The sequence below is a fragment of the Carcharhinus amblyrhynchos genome, chromosome 5, assembly GCF_965287045.1.
Source record: "Carcharhinus amblyrhynchos chromosome 5, sCarAmb.v2.hapA, whole genome shotgun sequence".
Taxonomy (NCBI): Eukaryota; Metazoa; Chordata; class Chondrichthyes; order Carcharhiniformes; family Carcharhinidae; genus Carcharhinus; species Carcharhinus amblyrhynchos.
Window position 1 is genome coordinate 36597032 of NC_137328.1, and position 20661 is coordinate 36617692.

A 20661-nucleotide genomic window follows, 5' to 3' on the forward strand; every position below is an offset into this window, starting at 1 on the left:
AAATGTCCAGCCAAAAACAGTTATGAAAGCAGAAGCCATGAAATTTTTAACGAAAGTAAATAACTGTCTGAAATGAAAAGATTAAAAGGCATTTATAAGCACTGGTACAATAGGTGGAATAGCCACAAGTGATTCTACTTTAATCATTCTTTTGGAAAAAATTTTCATCACTAATTTGTGAATTAATGACATTATTTAAGCAATCGTCCTCAGCAGGATAAAATGGGATGGCGTTACTTTTCGTGTACTCTCTATTTATTCCGTGAATTTTTGAAGCATATGGTTTGAATATAATAGCATGTTTATTCATTTAATCAATCCAATCAAATAACAGACAAAATGTGAAAATGATAGAAAATGTATGTGTTTACTCATTTTAGGGTTTTCTTAGCAAGGTAGTTCAGCATTTATTTTAAGAAAACAGAATACCTTTTTATATTCTCCCCAAGGCATGTAGTAAATGTGAGCAACAGGGTGGGGATTATCTCTCACATTTCAGCCATTACTTTGCATCAGCTGGCAGAGATATTCAACATTAGCTTCTCCAATCTAATTCCCATTTCCCTTCTGCCTCTCCAAAAGAAACTGTTTGGTCTCTGCTCAGCGCCACTTCCCATGTTGCAGAAATCAGAAATTCAGTTGTGAAGCAGATTCAGCATGCTATCAGTTTAGAGTTTTTAATATAACGCTGCCTTATGTACATAAGAATAACTTGTTTAGAATAACTTAATAGACTAGATGTTCAATGGGGTTACAGCAGAGTCATGGAATCTTTATCTTTCCTCTTGTTCAATTTTTTTGGTTAATTTTGTTCCCATCAAGACAAGGAATGTGAAATAAAGCTTCCACTATTCTTCCATGTCCCAGAATCAAGTAATTCCAGATTAAGAAAAGCACAGGCATAGAGCGAGAGTTCTTGATCTCTGTCACAGGTTTTCTTGAAATTCAACACCTGAAGGAGTGGATGCAGCCTTCTGATCTGTTCCCACCATGGGCTGGTTTGAACCTGTCTTAGCTCGTGCCATGTAGCCTAATAGTCAGTGAACAGGTAGAACTTGTCACTTCAAGCTGGATGCAATTGTTATACCAATGTCAAATCTAATATACCAGGAGATGATTAATGTGAGCTTTTTTTGAATGTGGACATTGCAGAGAGCTTCCCAATTATATTATCCACCAACCTGAGAAATGAATTGGGTTTACTGCATAGATTTTTAACCAGCCATGTAAAACATTCTGGTCTAACAACTTGAATGAAATTACCCAGGCAACTGAAATGTAAAGTCTGTATGAATTGTATTTATGGTGATAAACCTCTTTTCACTTGGCCTTGCAAATCTTCAAAGTGAAGGTTTTCAAAATATTAGGATTATTTCGACTAAAGTTCTCAGGAGGACCAAATTCACTCATGATTTTGAAAGGTGAAAGCAAAGGGGTTTACTTCCACATGGTAGAAGTCAGGATGAAAGCCTCTTCTAGAGTCTGGTTGTCTTTGAAGGTAGTGATGCAGTCTGGCTGCTGAACTGGGATAGTTACAGTTCTGCTTTTAAAAAAAAACATGGAATAACCAACATGTTTGCTGTCTTAAACCTTGCTTGCAAAGGCATCTCTTTGGGAAATTAGGTTTAGCTTTCAAAGTAAAGCTATTTTTTATCTTGCTTATTACATTAAGGATGTCAATAATGAGCTACTTCATCACTTTATTATTGCAAACAATTCTTAAGTAGTTGCATTGCTGAGAGTGATCGGTTTTGTGGTAAATTACAGCTAGGAGGAAAACCACACCTGGTCCTGTTCATATTCTTTTCGTGTGCTTTACACTGGGAACTCTCTGTACTTGGGCTACATCTAAAAGACCTTTTCACAATTTACCATAGGCTTTAAATAAAAGGTTCCTTGGTGGATATCAGAACTCTGAAATCTGGCCCAGAAGTGTCGGTAGCAAATTTCTTAAGTTCATCTATGTTATTTTAGTGATAGAGAAAAGGAGTTGGAATAATAGAAATGCTGGGTTGAGGATGCTTCCACTGAATCTGAAATTATGTGGGCGATCTTCCCAGAAAGATTCTAAGGGCACGATCTTATCGGCATTCACGTCACGCTCCCATTAAGCAAAAATGGAGATTCTGGTGACAAGCCAAATCTCCATTTGCTGCATCAGGATAGAAAAATCCCACTAATGTGAACAGAAAAAAAATTCCGGTCCACATGTCAAAGAAGTCTGAAGATGGGGGGAAATTGCACCAATCTTTTTGGTGCACTCCGCACTGCAATCATTCAACACTTAGTGCGATGAAAATGTCTCCATGCGATTCTCACTGGAATGGAGACTTCAGGCGTGTGACTCGCCCAAACTGACCGCAGCTGAGTGCTGTTAAGCAGCGGAGGAGCTCCAGATAAACACTAACGATGGATACACTGTCAGTCACACCAGGAATATTGGCCCCCACAAAGCATCCCATGGCTCATTGAGGGGGAACTGGGACAGATGTGGATGCTGCGGTGGAGAGGAGGACAATCTTTTTTGCTTGGGACAGCCAGCAGGCCAAGGGTTGGGCCAACAGTGCAGCCTAGGCGTTGGTACCAGTGGCGATCAGTGTCCACCGCAATGGGATGGAGGACCGTCAGCCAGAGCCACAATGAATAGCCTCACTTGGACTGCAAGGGTGAGTGTCTATCCCATCCTGACATCAGTTCAGTCTATCACACCCACAATGTCCAGGTTGAAGCCACTCCCTTATACCCTGTGGCCTCCCATCACCTGATTCCCTAGCACCTTTCTCCACCCCCTCTGACATCTCCCTTTCATAATCCCTGCCTGCCGAGGCATGGCCCCAACGTACCCCACCCAATTGACCACATCCCGTGCTGTCAATGTCCCTTTGCACATGGGGTATGGAAGTGATGGTGGGGAAGCTTGCAGCCTGGCCTGCTGGGCACAGTTAAACAGGACATCCATCACCTCCTGTACGCACTTGTGAATTGAAGATTGAGTGCCACAGAGGTCCTGCAGGTGGCCTGGAAGGTCCCGGTAGAGTAAAAGATAAGGGCCGCCATGACTCTCACTGCCACCAGGAGCAGGTGCCCTCAGGTCTCTCCAGGTGCAAGGTATGTGAGCATATGGTACGAGTGCCACACTATCTCCTTGCTGATACACAATCTGCAGCAGCACACAGTTCAGACAGATGGGGGAGGGGCACCCTTGTACTGTCATGGGTTGGGTTCCCATCAAAGGGAGCAATGCAGAGTCCATGCAGTGTGAGGACCTCTTTACAGCTGCAGAGCCCTCTTGATTGGAGCAGCAGCTGGCAGAGCTGGTGCCCGTCACTGTTAGTGGGTCTGGGATGGAATGTCAGCGGTCAGTCACAGAGCCTGCCTGGCAGACAGATGACAGGGTGACCATGGCAGTGTCAGGGGGGCTGGGAACCACCCTCAGGAGCAACCCTCAAGGGTCACTGGGCAGCCAGGCGGAATGCATGCGACACAAGCCGGAAACGAGTCCCAACCTGAATAGCTCCAAAATGGCACAAGCCCCCCCCCCACCCCCCCCAAACCTCTGCAACAATGCAAGCCCCTCACCCAACCCTACAGCAGCAGCTGAGAACCTCTGCTACACTCCAGGGGTTGGTATTCACCCCTCACTACTGCTGCACCTAACCGCATTTTTATTGAGCAGGATTCCTGCCAGCGTGACATCATGCTGGTGAGATAGGGAGATTCCGAGAGGGTGTGGGAGCGGGGTGATAGTATGCTGACTTTGCTGATATTGAGATGCATTTAAATTCGTGCTAATCATACTTATTTTGGGTGTGAAGCAGTTTGTACCTATATAAAGGAGCTAGGAAGATACCGAACAGTTTGGCTCCGGGCGTCTGACTTTATGCCTCATGCACTATCTTACCACCTTGCCACACTGGACAATGGGTGGAACAAGGTGGAAGATCGCCCCCTACATCTTTCTTAAGTCCTCTGAAAATATTTGATCTCAGTAATCCAGCAGAGGGGGCAGTTTTAAATCAACTTGTCAGGCATGAACACAGCTTGCTTGCTTGCTCGCTTATTAGCATTAATTTAAATGCATCTCAGTATCAGTAGCGAGGTCAGCCCCCTCAGAATCTCTGGTGTAGCATCACGCTGACAGGAAACATTCCTGCTCGAAAATCATGTGAGTGTACTTACCATTGCCAATTTGTTACTATCCTATGCCATTTGAACTTAGTGGACATTCCAGGATGGGTGAGGTTGTCTCTTCAGGCAACTGGAAGCCTCAGCAATACTTAATTATTTGGGTCTGATGACATAATTCTGAACCTGATGCAGTTTTAACCACTGGTTGTAGCTGTGATGACCAGTGCTGGTCTCATGAACAAAATCTAGCAGGATGTTGGATTGGCTTCTGTAATGTTCCAGATAAATTCAATCTTTTCATCTTTGTTAAGGCTGTTTTTTGGGTAGCAGGGGTGTCTTCTGACCTTCCTTTCAACCACTTAACTTTTCTTGGGGATAGTTTCCTGAGGTCCCTTGTGGTGGCCTTCTGCAGATTCTTATCTCTGACCACCTTGCCATTGCATTACACTCAGGCACAGTTAAGCCTTAGCACATGCTAATTAGGCTGAAGTAAAGGTTGCCCAGGCCTCATGCCAGCCGAGAAAATTAAAAACTGGATAAAATTAGCACAGGTAACTGTCTTCTATTCCACCTTCCAAATATATGGTTTCCCCATCCTCCTCCTCAGTGGAGGAGATGGAATGTCTAAACTGAAATGTTATGAAACCAAAACTTAACTTATTAGAGAGTGCAAAGATCGAGAACTTCAATCCCTGATGGACCTCAGAGCTTTTGTGCATGCACAGACCTGGAGCAGGCTACACATACAAGGATCAGCATTTTTACATTTTATTTAGATCCAGTGCATAAGGAAACGCATGAAAACCCAGGTCAGGTGACTGGGAGCTATCAAGAAGGCAAGTGTCCCAGTCAGGGGCAAGGACAGGTCCCAAAGTGGCCAAAACTAGTGGGGAATTAGAAGATTGGGAAAGCTTTAAAAAACAACAAAGAACTACTAAGAAAGCGATAAAGATAGGTTATGAAACTAAACTAGCGCAAAATATAAAAACTGATTGCAAACGTTTTTACAAATATATGAAAAGGAAAAGAGTGGTTAAAGTAAAAAGGAAGTAGACAATAGGCAGGTAACTACAGGCCGGTTAGCTTAATGTCCGTAGTTGGGAAAATGCTGGAATCTATCATTAAAGAAGAAATAGCAGGACACCTGGAAAAGAATGGTTCAATCAAGCAGACGCAGCATGGATTCATGAAGGGAAAGTCGTATTTGACGAATTTACTGGATTTTTATGAAGATGTAACGAGTGCGGTTGACAGAAGGGAACCGGTGGATGTAGTATTTTTGGATTTCCAGAAGGTGTTTGATAAGGTGCCTCACAAAAGGTTGCTGCAGACGATTAAGGTACACAGAGTTGGGGGTAAAGTGTTAGCGTGGATTGAGGATTGGCTATCTAACAGGAAGCAGAGAGTTGGAATAAATGAGTGCTTTTCTGGTTGGCAGTTGGTGACTAGTGGCGTGCCGCAGGGATCGGTGCTGGGGCCTCAACTGTTTACCATATACATAGACAATCTGGAGGAGGGGACCGAGTGTAGGGTAACAAAGTTTGTTGATGACACAAAGATGAGTGGGAAAGCAAATTACGTGGAGGACGTGGAAAGTCTGCAGAGAGATTTGGATAGGCTGAGTGAGTGGGCGAGGATCTGGCAGATGGACTATAACGTTGGCAAGTGAGAGGTTATCCACTTTGGAAGGAATAATAGTAAAATGGACTATTACTTAAACGGTGAAGAATTACAACATGCTACTGTGCAGAGGGACTTGGGGGTCCTTGTGCATGAATCGCAAAAACTCAAGTCCGCAGGTGCAGCAGGTGATCAAGAAGGCAAATGGGATGTTGGCCTTTATCCTGAGGGGGATGGAATATAAAAGCAGGGAGGTCTTACTGCAATTGTACAAGGTACTGGTGAGGCCGCAACTAGAGTACTGTGTGCAACTTTGGTCCCCTTATTTGCAAAAGGATATATTGGCCTTGGAGGGAGTACAGAGAAGGTTCACCAGGTTGATACTGGAGATGAGGGGGTTAGCTTATGAGGAGAGATTAAGTAGATTGGGCCTGTAGTCGTTGGAGTTTAGAAGGCTGAGGGGTGATCTTATAGAGACATATAAGATAATGAAGGGGCTGGATAGGGTAGAGGCAGAGAGATTCTTTCCACAGAAAGGAAACAAGAACGAGAGAACACAGCCTCAAAATAAGGGGGAGTCAGTTTAGAACAGAGTTGAGGAGGAACTTCTTCTCTCAGAGGGTAGTGAATCTCTGGAATTCTCTGCCCATTGAAGCAGTGGAGGCTACCTCGTTGAATATGTTTTAAGTCACAGGTAGATAGTTTTCTGATCAATAAGGAATTAAGGGCTATGGGGAGCAGGTGGGTAAGTGGAACTGAACCACTATCAGATCAGCCATGATTTTATTGAATGGCAGGGCAGGCTCGAAGGGCTAGATGGCCTACTCCTGCTCCTGTTTCTTATGTTCAAAGGGAGAGGGGATAGGGAGAGACCCCAAACAAAGAGTAGAAAGAAAAGCAGTAAAATAAAGACTCCAAATAAGAAAAGGATGGTGGGTATCACACTTGAAGTGAAAAAGACTCAGGAGAAACCCTGAAGATCTAAGGAGGCAGCCAAAGGTTGGTGACTCAGTGCTTTGTGACGTTGGGCCAGAAGCACTCCTTTGGAGCAGTAGTATTCTACTCAACAAAGCCAAAGATCTGAAATTGTACTTGAATTGATGCTTCAGCATTTAATCAGGAATCCAGGAGAATGGAATCTAAAGACACAAGAACAAAACCCTACGAGGTGGCCGGCATTGATGCTGTCCAAGTGGGAGCAACTCTTAAAGAGAATTTCCAAGTTAGATTTTTGAAGGGTGAAGACGGGAATGCCTTGTGAGAGAGAGTTTCGGTGAGATTGGGTGACTCAAAATATTTACTTACATTCACGAAATCCATGGACTCCACCTTGGTTGCATCAGCCACTTGTAGTGTGGTGTGTTCAACCACAGCTGCCTAGTTAATTCACATCCTCATAACTACTTGTAAATCATTTTATCTTTCTGACCCTGTATAATTGACTTTATTTTTGTTGGTTTAAACTCTGAGGAAATATGTGACTTTATTGACTGAGCAAGTGTCTTGAATCTCACACTTGATCTTCTTTAAACAAAACCTCTGCACCCCTAACCAGACCCCACCAGCCCTTGGGGTCTTGCCAAAAATCAAAACGTAAACCAATGGGCACTATTGCAACCACTTCAGAACATTATTTAAATATTTTTCAAGGTTTAAAAAAATTTACATTTAAATTTATTTATTAGTGTCACAAGTAGCCTTACATTAACACTGCAATGAAGTTACTGTGAAAATCTACTAGTCACCATACTCCGGCGCCTGTTCGGGTTACACTGGGGGAGAATTTAGCATGGCCAATGCACCAACAAGCAAGCCTTTCAGACTGTGGGAAGAGACTGGAGCACCTGGAGGAATCCCATGCAGAGACTGGGAGAATGTGCAGACTCTGCACAGACATGACCCGAACCAGGAATTGAACCCGGGTCCCCTGATATGTGAGGCAGCAGTGCAAACCACTATGCCACCCTATTTATTCATTGTGTAGTTAATTGTCTGCTACTGGTGACAGTAGAAAAGGACAGTTGAGATTGAAGTCTCAACAGAGTGAGATGAGCTGCACAGAGTGAGAGCGTTCATGGGTAAATACTCCCCAGCCTCTGCCTGCTCCCGAAGTGAGTGATGGCAAATCTTAATTGCAGACGTTGAATTGTTGAGGAAGACAATTATTATAGTTCAAGAGTAATATGGCATTAAATTCATCCTAGTCTAATTAATTTCATAAACCCATTCTGTTCATTATTGTCAGGCCATAAAAGCAATTACCTTTGCACTTAACATTTTATAACAAGATCAGTTAAACAGTTATTGAAATGATAAGTAAAATGTCATTTTAAAAAAACTTGATGGATTATGGGGTGAGCATGTGAAAGATAGAAGTCAGGAAACTATTTTTACTTCAATGATGTGTGTTTAGATTTGAATGCAAACTAATGTGTATAAAATAATGAAGGGAATAGATAGAGTCAACAGTGGCAGGCTTTTCCCTAGATTGGGGACAACTATTACGAGAGGTCACGATCTAAGGGTGAGGGGGGAGAAGTATAATTTGGATACTAGAGGAAGGTTTTTCACGCAGAGGGTCGTGGGGGTATGGAATGTGCTACCAAGTAAGGTGGTGGAGGCAGGCACGTTGGACTTGTTTAAGGTTTACTTAGACACATGAGTGAAACAGGGATGGAGGGTTATAGAAGACGGTATTAAAAAGGGTCAGAGCCTCGGGACAACACTGGAAATGTAATATTACATGTTAATGTTTTGTCTCTTTTAATCCACAGGTGTCGGTCCACCTTGTTGTCAAACGAGGGGCATGCACACGGTGGGTCGTGCATGGGCTGCTTTTGGATGTTTCGAGAGTAGCCTAGTACTTCGTGCCAATGTGTGTGCTTAAATCTGGACCAGCAGACGGGCACCACAACAGCTCAGTGACTATCACTGCTAGCTGTGCAGATACATGGATTTGGGCCTGTGTCTGTGGGAGTTTGCGCATTCTCCCTGTGGTTGCGTGGGTTTCCTCCGGGTGCTCCGGTTTCCTCCCACACCCCAAAGATGTGCTCTTAGGCTGATTGGTGTACCAAATTGACCCTACACTATTCTCCCCTGGATCTGGCTACATTAGGGGTACCATTCACATACGCACGGGGCAGGGTAGGTGTAGGAAAATGCTTTGTTGAAATGGCAGCGCGGGCTCGTTGGGCCGAAGGGCCTGTGTCCCGTGCTGGGTTGTTCTTTGTTCTTTGTAATTGGCTGTTTCTCATAAGCTTAACAATTGAGATGTGTTTGGGCTGTCTGTACCTTAATAAGTGTGAGCCCATGGAGCAAATATGCCTCGGGTCCAGCATAGACTGGTGTAAGATGGACCCTCCCCAGTCTCTTCCCAGGGCAGCTGATGAGTCCCTTCGATTGACAAAATTCATGGGTGGCACAGTGGTTAGGACTGCTGCCTCACAGCGCCAGGGATCCAATTTCGATTCCCGGCTTGGGTCACTGCCTGTGTGGAGTTTGCACTTCTCTCTATGTGCGTGGGTTTCCTCTGGGTGCTCTGGTTTCCTCCCACATTCCAAAGGTGTGCGGGTTAGGTGGATTGGCCATGCAAAATTGCCCCTTGAAGTCAGGGGGACTAGCTAGGGTAAATGCATGGGGTTATGGAGATAGGAACTGGGTGGGATTGTGGTCAGTGGAGACTCAATGGGCCGAATGGCCTCTTTCTGCACTGTAGGATTCTATGTGGTTAAAAACAAGAAAATAATTCATCAGTGCAGTTCAAGCAATATGAATCTTTGATGATATTCTTGTATTTTTGCATAAGATTATATTTAATCTGAGTGTTATCAGGCTCTTTGGTCATGGGGAATACTGCCATGAAACTTAATTTTGTTGTCTTTCTGCTATTCAGTGATAATTGCTGGACTTCAATGTGGAATCAGAACTTTGCCTAATTCAGAAAGTTGAGATATTTTTGGTTTTTTACCAACATAGAATGACCTCCCCGAAACCTTGGTAAAAGCACAATCAATGATAGTTTCTAAAAGGGGAGTGGATAAAATTTTATTTTAATTGTATGCAGAAAAGGCGGGGAGATTTGAGACTAAGAGGACAACTATTTCAGAGATCTATCGTGTAATCAATCAAATGAGTTCTTAAGATTCAATATTGTGGATAGATTTGTGATTGTATAATCCTCATTGTATAAAGTCATTTCCTTCCTCAGTCAGTGTACGATGAGGTAGAAAGTGGAAACCGAAGGCAGTTCACTTGTAGTTTTTGGTTCATGAAACTGTATTCTAGTTTGATCTAGATCCTGCTCCTGACATCACATTTCTGTCATCAGAGAGCTGATGAAACTTTTTCAATTTACTTCTTGGAGACTATCATGTTAACTTTAAAAAAAAAGGATTTGATTGACTTTCTTACTTGTTACTTACTTGTCACAGATACTTTCTGCTGAATTTGATTTATTTATAATTAACCGAATAACCAATTGTTATTTGAGCCAATTTTGATATTTCCTAAGATGTGTATGAGGCCTTGGCCACGTAATTGTCTGTGGTGGGACGCCTCAAAAGCTATAATTTCAAAGCATGATACTTTTGAAAACTCTGGTGAACGCACTTGTTCAAAACCAGACCTATAATTATGGATTTCATGTATTTCTGTAAGGTTCGCCTTTTAAATGCTGTCTTTTTAGGTAAATTAATGAAGGAAGCTTTTTATGTTTGAGCTAAGAGTACTGAACTATGATAGATTGTTTCTCAGTTTCTGAATAATATGTAGTTATTATTTGTGTTTTTATGCAGATTCATCAGGGCGCAGTTCCGGTTTCATATACCGTTACTACTGTAGCACCACATGGGATCCCACTTTGCACAGGGCAGCACATCCCAGCATGTAACACACAACAAGTTCCAGGGTGCTCAGTCGTATTTAGTGGGCAGCATTATCCTGTGTGCAGTGTACCACCACCGGTCAGTATGAACATTGTCACTCCCACCATTAACACAGAAATGGAATTAAATAAGTACGCTGTGTACATTTTTATGGATATTCTTAATCGTTGATTCAAAATGCAAGTTCTAATAATTTGAATGAAGAGCAATACTTTGAGCTATAACGTATCAGTGCTCTGTGCCAATTATTCTATAGGTTAAAAATTGTGCAATCTAGATTTAAATTCCTTTAGATTGAGAAGTTTGAGAGAGACAACTTTTTCAGCCCACAACATTTCAATTTCCAGCAGTGATAGTGACCAGGGAATTGCTCTGCTGGCTGGTGTCCCCTGATATTTCCGGGATTTCCCAATAGAATTGGTGACTTCCAACCATATTTTGGCAGGGCTTGAGTTGAAGATTAATAACGTGAAAGCAACATTTGATATGTTTCCTCAAACATCTTATCAATATAATGAGAAAGGAGTGACTCCGTTCCCAGAATTTAGATTTCAAAAGCAGCATTCATTACTGTGCTCCTCTTTATATTTTAAGCCTGGCTGGAGAAGACAGAGATTCTTAAAAAGTTAAAATAATCACTATTTTTCTTTTGGCAGTCACCAACCATAAAGGCTGTGCAACCAATTTTTCTTCTCATCTCTGACACAGGCAACCCACTGCTGCTCCAATGTGCTCTAAACAATGCTTACAGAGCCAGACTGGTACAAAGCTGGAGGAGCTTTCTGTAGATTTTGAGAGATAAAATTGACATACTTGGGTATCTGTGTGATTAATTCTGGAACTGTCTTACCATAACACCTCTTCCATTTTAAAATATGTCAAAATCCCTATAACATAGATCTAACATAGATCAGTGTCCACGTTGGTAATGGTTCCAGCTCATAAGTTAAAGGGTGAGGGTGGTAATTTACAGTGGTCCAGTGAACTAGGGACATGCAGCATGTGCAATGTTCTAATCTCTTAGCATCAAGAGATGCTAAATATAAATGATGATTTCTGCACCGTTTGCTTTTACTGGCATTGGACAGATGATTGCCCAGATAAAGTTATTTTGCTAAAGAGTTTAATTGGTTTTGTCATTTCATGTAATTTGAGTTGTAGCTACTATTTGTCTATACAATCATCAGCATTGAGTTTGGATTGGCTCCTGGTAACTGGATTGATCTGTCCAATCTGCTGCCTTCAAGCAGTCTTTTGATCAGAGGAAACCACATGTCTAATCAGTTATGATACAATGGACAAGTCCCCACTTGCTGTAAACATCTAATCTGCCTTCAATGTTTACCCCCCCCCCCCGCAACGCCCTCATGATGAGGTCATGGCATATTTGCTCTTTCTCATAATGAGTGACAGGTTAGATCTCAAATTACTCCTCCTTGCACAATCTGAGATAAAGGCTTTTTGTCATTGCTTGAGGCTAAGCTTGGAGAACATCCCTTTGTCAACAGCTGGATCCTGAAATCCTTCTATTCTAAGTAGCAGCACTTGTTTCAAGATTATTTATGTCAATCAATTTCAATCTTGAGCAACAGCATTTCTTCATTCCGTACTGTTATTCTACAGCAATTACAGGAAAGGTATAGAGTTAGTTTACGCCATTAAAAGAAAAAAACTACTAAAGGTGTCATAGAAAAACAGAGATTAGAAACCAATTATAATGGAAGAGGGCCTATGAAGATTATAAGGATAATAATAAAAACAGTTGAATAAGAATGCAAAAAGAAGTTTAGGGGTAAGGAAAACTAAGACAGAGTGTGACGAAACATGTTAGAAAACATCAGAAAAGGCAGTGAAGCATCTCTGCCCTATTGCTGCGGGAAGTTGAGGGGTTGTGACATAAGAACATAAGAAATAGGAGCAGGAGTAGGCCATCTAGCCCCTCGAGCCTGCCCCGCCATTCAATAAGATCATGGCTGATATGTCGTGTCTCAGTTCCACACTCCCGCCCTCTCCCCATAACCGTTAATCCCCTTGCCTATCAAAAACCTATCAACCCGCGTCTTAAATATATTTAGCGAGGCAGCCTCCACCAAACGGGCAGAGAATTCCAGAGATTCACCACCCTTTGAGTGAAGAAGTTCCTCCTCAACTCCGTTCTAAACCACCCCCCCTTTATCTTGAGACTGTGCCCTCTAGTCCTACTGTCCTTTCTGAGCGGGTAGAGCCTCTCCACCTCTATCCTATCCATCCCATTCATCATCTTATATGTCTCAATGAGATCTCCCCTCATTCTTCTAAACTCTAACGAGTACAAGCCTAGTTTATTCAGCCTGTCCTCATAGTTCAACCCTCTCAACTCTGGTTCAACCCGCTGAGAAGATAGAAGATCAAAAGGTTTTTTTTGTTAAGTTTTTCGCATCTTTTTTCTAAACGAAAGATATTGAAGAGGATGTTAAGTAAGGTGAGCAATATTTTGACAGATAACAAATTAATTAATCTAGAGATAGATTACATGGTGAAAATCTGTAGGCTGTATCATGAGATGAGAGAGGAAATTGCAGAGTCTAGAAGCTATGCTTCAAAGCTCTTTTTGAGTATGTATGTATCATGTCTGTGTCAGAAGATTAGAAAGTGGATAGTGGTGTTACGTTAAAAAGGGATACTGTTAAATCCAGGTTATTACCTGTGGCAGGGAAACTTCTGGAGTAAACTAAGGATGCATAATGAGGCTTGGTTAAGAGCCCAGAAATCCATTAAAGCACTAAAACACCTGAGTCCCCACCCAAAAAATTGCTTGATTGAGAGCTGTGGCTCTGATCTTTTCTATTAATCTCACAATGTTTATTTACACATGATAAAGAGGTTTCAAATACTTGCAGTATCAGCTATTGATAGTTAAAGATCTGAATAATTGATACTTCTATTGGCCCAAATTAAAAAGGAATTTTTTTTTTTAGAAAATGCAAAATTATTAATGAATGACTTTAAAAAAAAATTTTACACATCCTATTGTCACCAAAGGAATCATTGGTTCTATGCAGCACGTAGTGGGTGAGTGAGCATGGAACTGCCAGAGCTTTGCATGAGAGGCCGTAGGTCCTGGGAGGGCAGCATACCTTGGCATGGGTAGGCATAAAGAGCCATAGGGACTGAGTGATGGGGTCATATCCTGGGGGGCATAAGGAGGATCTTCTGAACTTACTTTTCAAAAGGATCCCTCATGTAGACTGTGCATCACTACACCTCTGAGGACCTGTGAACCATGACTCTTGAAAAGCTGTCCCAACCCCATGGAAGTATTGCAGAGCACTAGGACATACCTATCCCACAATTGGATTGGCTAAGTCTGTCATGCAAGGTGCAGGTTCGCAACCCAAATCCACCTGCATCCTTAACGCGCACTCCTAAAAATTGCTCAACCTGGGAATGGGGTCAGGGATAGTGGAATAGGTTCCTATTCACCATTTTCACCCCTCTATGGAGTGTCCCTGATTGCATGAAAATCCAGCCAATAATGATCAGCCAATATACAACTATGGTAAGCTGTAATAAAACAACATGCTGCCAGGTATGAGGAAATACAAATGCAAAGAAAGATTGAAAATTGAGGCTTTTTTCTGTAATACGTAGTAAGATATAAATCTTTGAGCAATGAAAGGATGAAACTTGGTAAAGAGCTCGGAGAGTAGGTAGAGGGCTTGGGACCAAGGGGCATTAGATGCAATATGAAATGTGAGCAATTTAGAACAAAGGAAATGAAAGACTTCTTTTAAGAAAGTTATGAAGATGTGAAATTTATTTCCAAGGTTAATGGTTAAGACAGAAACTATGTCAACATTCAATATGAAATTAGATAGTTGGATGATGGGAAAAGGAATGAAGGGATCTGGGAATTAGGAAGGAAAAATGCGATTGGAACTATTTGCTCATTTGAAGAGTGAACACTGACATGGAATGATTGGGCCTACATTCATTTGTTTCGATGTAAGTTTTTAAAGTCCACAATACTCTCAGCTCACCGACTTAAAATGAACCAAAAATGTACAGTCAAGATTGGAATTACTGAATGAGAGCTATTAAATTTATAGAGTTTCTCCAAGCCCCACAAGCCAAGCACATACACTAACGCCTTCACCTTATTTTTTTGCCTGGAGGTTGATTTAGGGCAAACAGGTGTAATTATGGGATCTGACCAAACAGATGTGCTGGCTTAACTCTTTACCAAATCAAGTTGAGCTGTTCAAAGTTAATGTGGTAGAGTTTCCAGACATGGCGACTGTTCATTTTACATCCATTTTTATATTTAACTTGCACATTTATATTTTGTTTATTGTCTCTTTTCCACCAGTAACATGTATGATTGGTTATTATTCCCTGTCTGCCTGAAGATCCCACTTGTTCAACTGAAATGTTGAGTAGAAAATAATGAAAAGTTGAGGATTATTAATCTAATTTATCCCTAAACTATAATATCTATTCAAGTACAGTGGTAATTTGAGATGTTGCTTTTTTTTCCCACCAGATGCTCCAAGCATGTTCTGTACAACATTTGCCAGTTTCATATGCTGCATTTCCTCCTTTAATCTCAAGCGATCCCTTTATATTGCATCCTCCACATCTGTCGCCCCACCATCATCCTCACGTGCCACCCCCGGGCCAGTTCGTTCCTTTCCAAACACAGCAGTCGCGGTCGGTGAGTAATATTTTAACATTTATGACTTTGGATGGGTTTAAGCAGTTGTATTTTTTTCTGCCTCCAATTTAAAATTATCATTTTTAAATATGACTTTTTGAGGTCTAAATTTTCGTTGAAGTGTCTGGTAAGATAGTGCATTTGGTAGTAACATTTCAGCAAATATCTCTTTCATATCACTATGAAATTAAGTGCCAAACTTCAAAAGGGATATCGTAATTTCCGCATTTTCAGTTCCTTTCCTTTCTCTTGCCCCTTTTACGAAAGGCACTGACTGTCTCAGAGCTGCAGTTCCACATTTTCTGACTGTCTCTTGACTAATAGGGTATTGTATTGATGGAACTTCGAAGTCAAACCAGGTCTGTACATAACCAAACTCTAAGCATAACATGCACTGACAATTGACAATGGTTTCATGGTCATCAGTAGATTCTCAATTCCAGATTTTTTTTATTGAATTCAAATTCCACCATCTTCCATGGCGGGATTCAAACCCAGAACAATAGCTGAGTTTCTGGATTAATAGTCTAGTGATAGCTCACTAGGACATTGCCTCCCCTGACCTATGCCATACCTTTTACCTGTGGTCATTAAAAAATGCAAAAAGCCACTCCAGTTATAGGATCATAGGTTTTAGGACCCAAACGTCTCCATTTCATCCAACTAATCCACCACATGTCAATTGCCTCCTCCTATGATGCAATCTCTTCTCAAAAGGACATGGACAGGTGATACATGGGAGCATCACCACTTCCAAGGGAACCGCCAAATCAAACACCAACCTGCCGTGTAAACATGTAATTGTTTCTTCATTGTCACTGACTCAAACCCCTAGAACACCCTCCCTAAAAGCGCTACTGGAGTACCTTCAGCACATGACTGTAGCAGTTCAGGAAGGCACCTCACCACAAGAGCAATAAGGGCTGACCAGTAAATGTTGGACTTAACCAGTGATGCCTGCAACCCACAAATGTAAAAAGGCCAGTATTGTTTGGGTATTTTGTGTTTGACTAATACTATCGGGGGTGATTCTCCTATCCTGCAGTGCTAAAAATATTAATGCAGCAGGCCGGAAGAATTGCACATCAGCCAATACGCAGGATTCCTGTGGGTATTCATGCTGTGTTTGTGTCTCTCAGGCCCAGATTTCTGGCGGCGTTGCCAGAAATCATGTGGGAGGCACAGCTAGCATTTAAATAGTATTTTGCATACATATTAGCAGGCCCGGGACTGAATTCTCCAGGCTCACAAGCATCTCCAGCCCTGCCAGGAGTATTTCACTCTGGCGGGGTTTAGAGTAGCTCCCCACTAACAGCCCCACCCTGCTGGAGTGAAGTTGGAGCAATCAGGGCCCCACGGAGGTAGGGTGGTGCCCTCTGGCAGTGCCAGCCTTGCCCCCTGGCACTGCCCAAAGAGCAAAATGCCCATTCCCACATCACCCTGGCACTGTCCACCAGGCATGGGGCAGTGCCAAGAGGAGTGGGGCTGCGAGGGCAGTGCCCAGGGACAATTCATGGGGGTGGGGAGGGTCCTTGCATTGGGATCTGGTCGGCATTGGAGGGAGACTAGCGATCATGGCGGGCTGGGGGAAGGGGTGGTCAGCTGGTTGGCCTGTCGGGGAGGTTAGGGTATGTCTGTGGGTGGGATTGTTACTACTGGGGTCGGGGTGGGGGGGAAATGCTGGAGATGGGCATGGGCTGCAATGGGGATTCAGGGCTGGGATGGGGGGGTTCAGGGCTGGCCCGTGAATGGAGGGGGGGGCCGCGATCGTGCCATTGGGGAATTGGGGGGCAGTACTGTGAGGATCTTGGGCTGGCCACTGATTGAGCTGGCCAGCAAATCAGAGACTGACAGTTCAGGGCCACTGAGCATGCGCAGTGACCTGCTGGTTTCAGCCTCCTGGGGGGGAATGTGCCCCGCTCCCTTAAACTTAATGATATTCATACTGGTGGCCTCTGCAGTGCACAGTGTGTGGGAGATTGTGCTGGAAAAACCAGTGTGAATTATTCTAGTTTTCCCACAAATTCGACACTTCAAATTTTTTTGGGAGAATCGTCTCTAATATCTGTCAAATCAGATTCCACTCAGTGCCCATGTGCCACATAGAAGATGTGCTCAATTGCAAGAGCAGCTTCTTGCTGCAAGGAAAGGACCAAAATGCTGGCCTTCCTTCATGACGGTAGTGAAATGCAGTGCTTTGGTGATGTTGACCTCATCACAATGGGGGAAGGGAGTATCACAGAAGAAAGTGGTTGTGATTGTTAGAGGTCAATCAGCTCAGATCCAGGATATCACTGCAAGAGTTCCTCAAGGTAGTGTCCTAGACCCAACCATCTTCAGTTGCTTCATCAATGAACTTTCTTCCATCATAAGGTCAGAAGTGGGGATGTTTGATGATGACTGCTAATGTTCAGCATGGTTCACAACTCCTTAGGTACTGAAGCAGTCAACGTCAAAATGCAGCAAGATCTGGATGATTGTTAGTCTTGGCCTAATAAGTGGCGAGTAGCATTTGCACCACACAAGTTTCAGGCGGTGACCATCTGCAAGAAGAAAGAATCCAACCATTGCCTCTCGATATTCAATTGCATTATCGTCGTTGAATCCTCTACTGTTAACATCTTGGGGGATACTATTGACCCGAAACTGAACTAACCATATAAATAACATGATTACAAGTAGAGTCTGAGGCTAAGATTCCTGTGGCGAGTAATTCACCTCCTGACTCTCCCAATCCTGCCCACCATTTACAAGGCACAAGTCAGGACCGTGATAGAATATTCTGCACTTGCTTGGATGAGAACAGTTCCAACAACGTTCAAGAAGCTCCAGGACAAATGAGCTGCTTGATTGGCACCCCATCCACAAAGATTCACTCCCTCCACCGTTGACACAGTGGCTGCAATGTGTACCATCTACAATTTGTATATGTCACCATATTAACTGCAATGGTATAAGACGGCAGCTGACTACCGCCTTCTCAAGGGCAATTAGCAATAGGCAATAAATATTGGTCTAACCAGCGAGCCCCAAATCTCATGCAGGAATAATAAAAACAACTAATGGGATTGGAAAATTCAAATTAGAGCAGTTTTGTCATCAGTAACTAATAGCATGTTCTTTAAAGTTACAGTTTTAGCTATAAAGGAAATTTAAATGAAGGATTGCAGACCAAATAAAGTGAATATTTTCTAATGCCCATGTCACTTTTTAGAAATAATGGAAATTTATACGCTACTACATTATAAAAAAATTAGTGAAGTGAGGATGCCCATCATTAGGCACATTCATCACCCATTCTTTTTGTTTTAAATCATGCTTTGGTTTAAGTGCAGTTGCTCTGACACATCTCTATAGCAGCTTACTTTTAATGCCTCTTGGCTTTAGCTCACATCAGGGGCTCAAGCATATGATGCCAAGTATCTTATATTGCCTTGCAAGCAGAAGTCTCCATTGTGACCTAATTCATTCAGGAAAAAAAACCTTAGTTTATCCATAAATCCTGAATTTATTTTGACTTTATAAAATATCAAAAGTATATAAGTTTATTAAATGTAACTTTGTGATCAAAAATGGTTGCAAATTCCTTCTCAATCTGTGTAGTATCTGAGAAAAAACATAACAGAATAACATCTGTGAAATCCTGAACTTATCAATGTTTGACATTTTAAATAATTGTTGACTGTGACAACTTAGATATATATGTTGTTATTTTTAGACAATTATTTCAATTAATAATGGTTTATCAGACCAAGTAATATACCCACAGCAAGTGGATATTTCTTCCAGTTTACACTTTGCCTATCCTATCTAATCACATTTCACTAAACTAAGGTTTGAATCATAGAACAAAGACTTGCATCTACAGTGCCTTTCATGACCTCAGGACGTTCATAAACGCTTTATAGCCAATCAAACACTTCTAAAGTGTAGACACTGTGCAATGCAGAGGGCATGGCAGCCAAATTCTACACTGCAATCTCCCATAAATAACCGCAAAGTGGTGACCAGATAATGTGTTTTTGTGTAGATTGAGGGGCATTTATTGACCAGGATACTAAGGATGACTCCCTGCTCTTCAGAATATTGCCTGGAGATCTTTTATCTCTGCCTGAGAGAGCAGTCAGGATCCCAATTTAATACCTGCTCTGAAAGACAGCAGCTCTGGCATCATTCTCTCAGTACTGCAATGGAGTATCAACCTGTATTTTTATGCTTAACTTTCTGACTCCGAGATGAGAATTCTACCAATTGAATTACAGGTAACATAATGAATACATAGTGGAAGAAGGCTTTTCAACCCATTGTGCCTGGACTGACACCTTGGTAGAGCTGTACAATTAGTTCCACTCCCCTGCTCCTTCTCCATAGCCCTATAAACATTTTTCCTTCATGAATTTATCCAATTCCCATTTGAAAGTTATAATTGAATGTGCTTCTGCATCCTTTCAAGTAGTGGATGCAAGACCACACAACTTTGAATAACGAGAAAATGTTTCCTCATGTCTCCTTTTTTTGCCAACCAGTTTAAATCCATCTCATCTGGTAATTGGCTCTTCTACCACTGGAGATAATTGCTCCTTATGTATTTAATAAAATTTTAATAAAAACCGCTCATGACTTTTAACACCCTTATCAAATCTACTTGATTCCTCGGCTCTAAGGATAACAATTAAGCTACTCCACTTTCCCCACATAACTGAAATGCCTCATCCCTGCTGCCTTTCTAGTAAATCTCTTCTACATCCTTTCTGAAACCTTGATAAGAACATAAGAAATAGGAGCAGGAGTAGGCCATCCAGCCCTTCGAGCCTGCCCCGCCATTCAATAAGATCATGGCTGATCTGTCGCTGCTCATTCTTATTCTTAACTAAAGTTTAGTGCCTAGAATTGAATTCGCTACTCAAGCAGTGGCTTAACCAATCTTTTATAAGTGTTTCCCATAATATCTTTGTTTTTGTATTCTGCGTCTATTACTGAGGCCCAGGATCCCTGTCACCTTCAAAGATTTGAATACTTGCACCAGAGCTCTCCCTCTTTCTGCTTCCACTTCAAAATTGTACTGTTTAATTTATATTGGATGGGATTTTCCCACCATCCTGCTGATGGCACATCCCCACTGCATGTTTCCTGGCAGAGAGGGGTATATTCAGTGGGAAATCCCATTGATAGCGGCAGGACCTGAAGGTCATACTGCTCACCCAACAGCTGGCGGCCACCTGCTGCCATGAAACACGCTGTGGCGGAGCCAGAGAATCCTGCCCATTGTCTCTCACCTTTCCACTAAAACGTATCACTTCACATTTCTCCACATTAAATTTCACCGACCATGTGTAT

The 20661-nt window shown here is 42.3% G+C and overlaps 1 protein-coding gene across 3 annotated transcripts in view; it reads left to right on the forward strand.

The window, feature by feature from the left end:
- LOC145342968 (E3 ubiquitin-protein ligase RNF38) overlaps positions 1 to 20661 on the forward strand; it is a 217407-nt gene that overhangs the window by 170669 nt on the left and 26077 nt on the right. For all 3 annotated transcript variants that reach the window (XM_080188635.1, XM_080188636.1, XM_080188637.1), the window contains 2 exons: positions 10542 to 10709; positions 15154 to 15324. In XM_080188635.1, coding sequence (XP_080044761.1) covers positions 10542 to 10709; positions 15154 to 15324 — 339 coding nt within the window. The remainder of the gene's footprint in view (positions 1 to 10541; positions 10710 to 15153; positions 15325 to 20661) is intronic.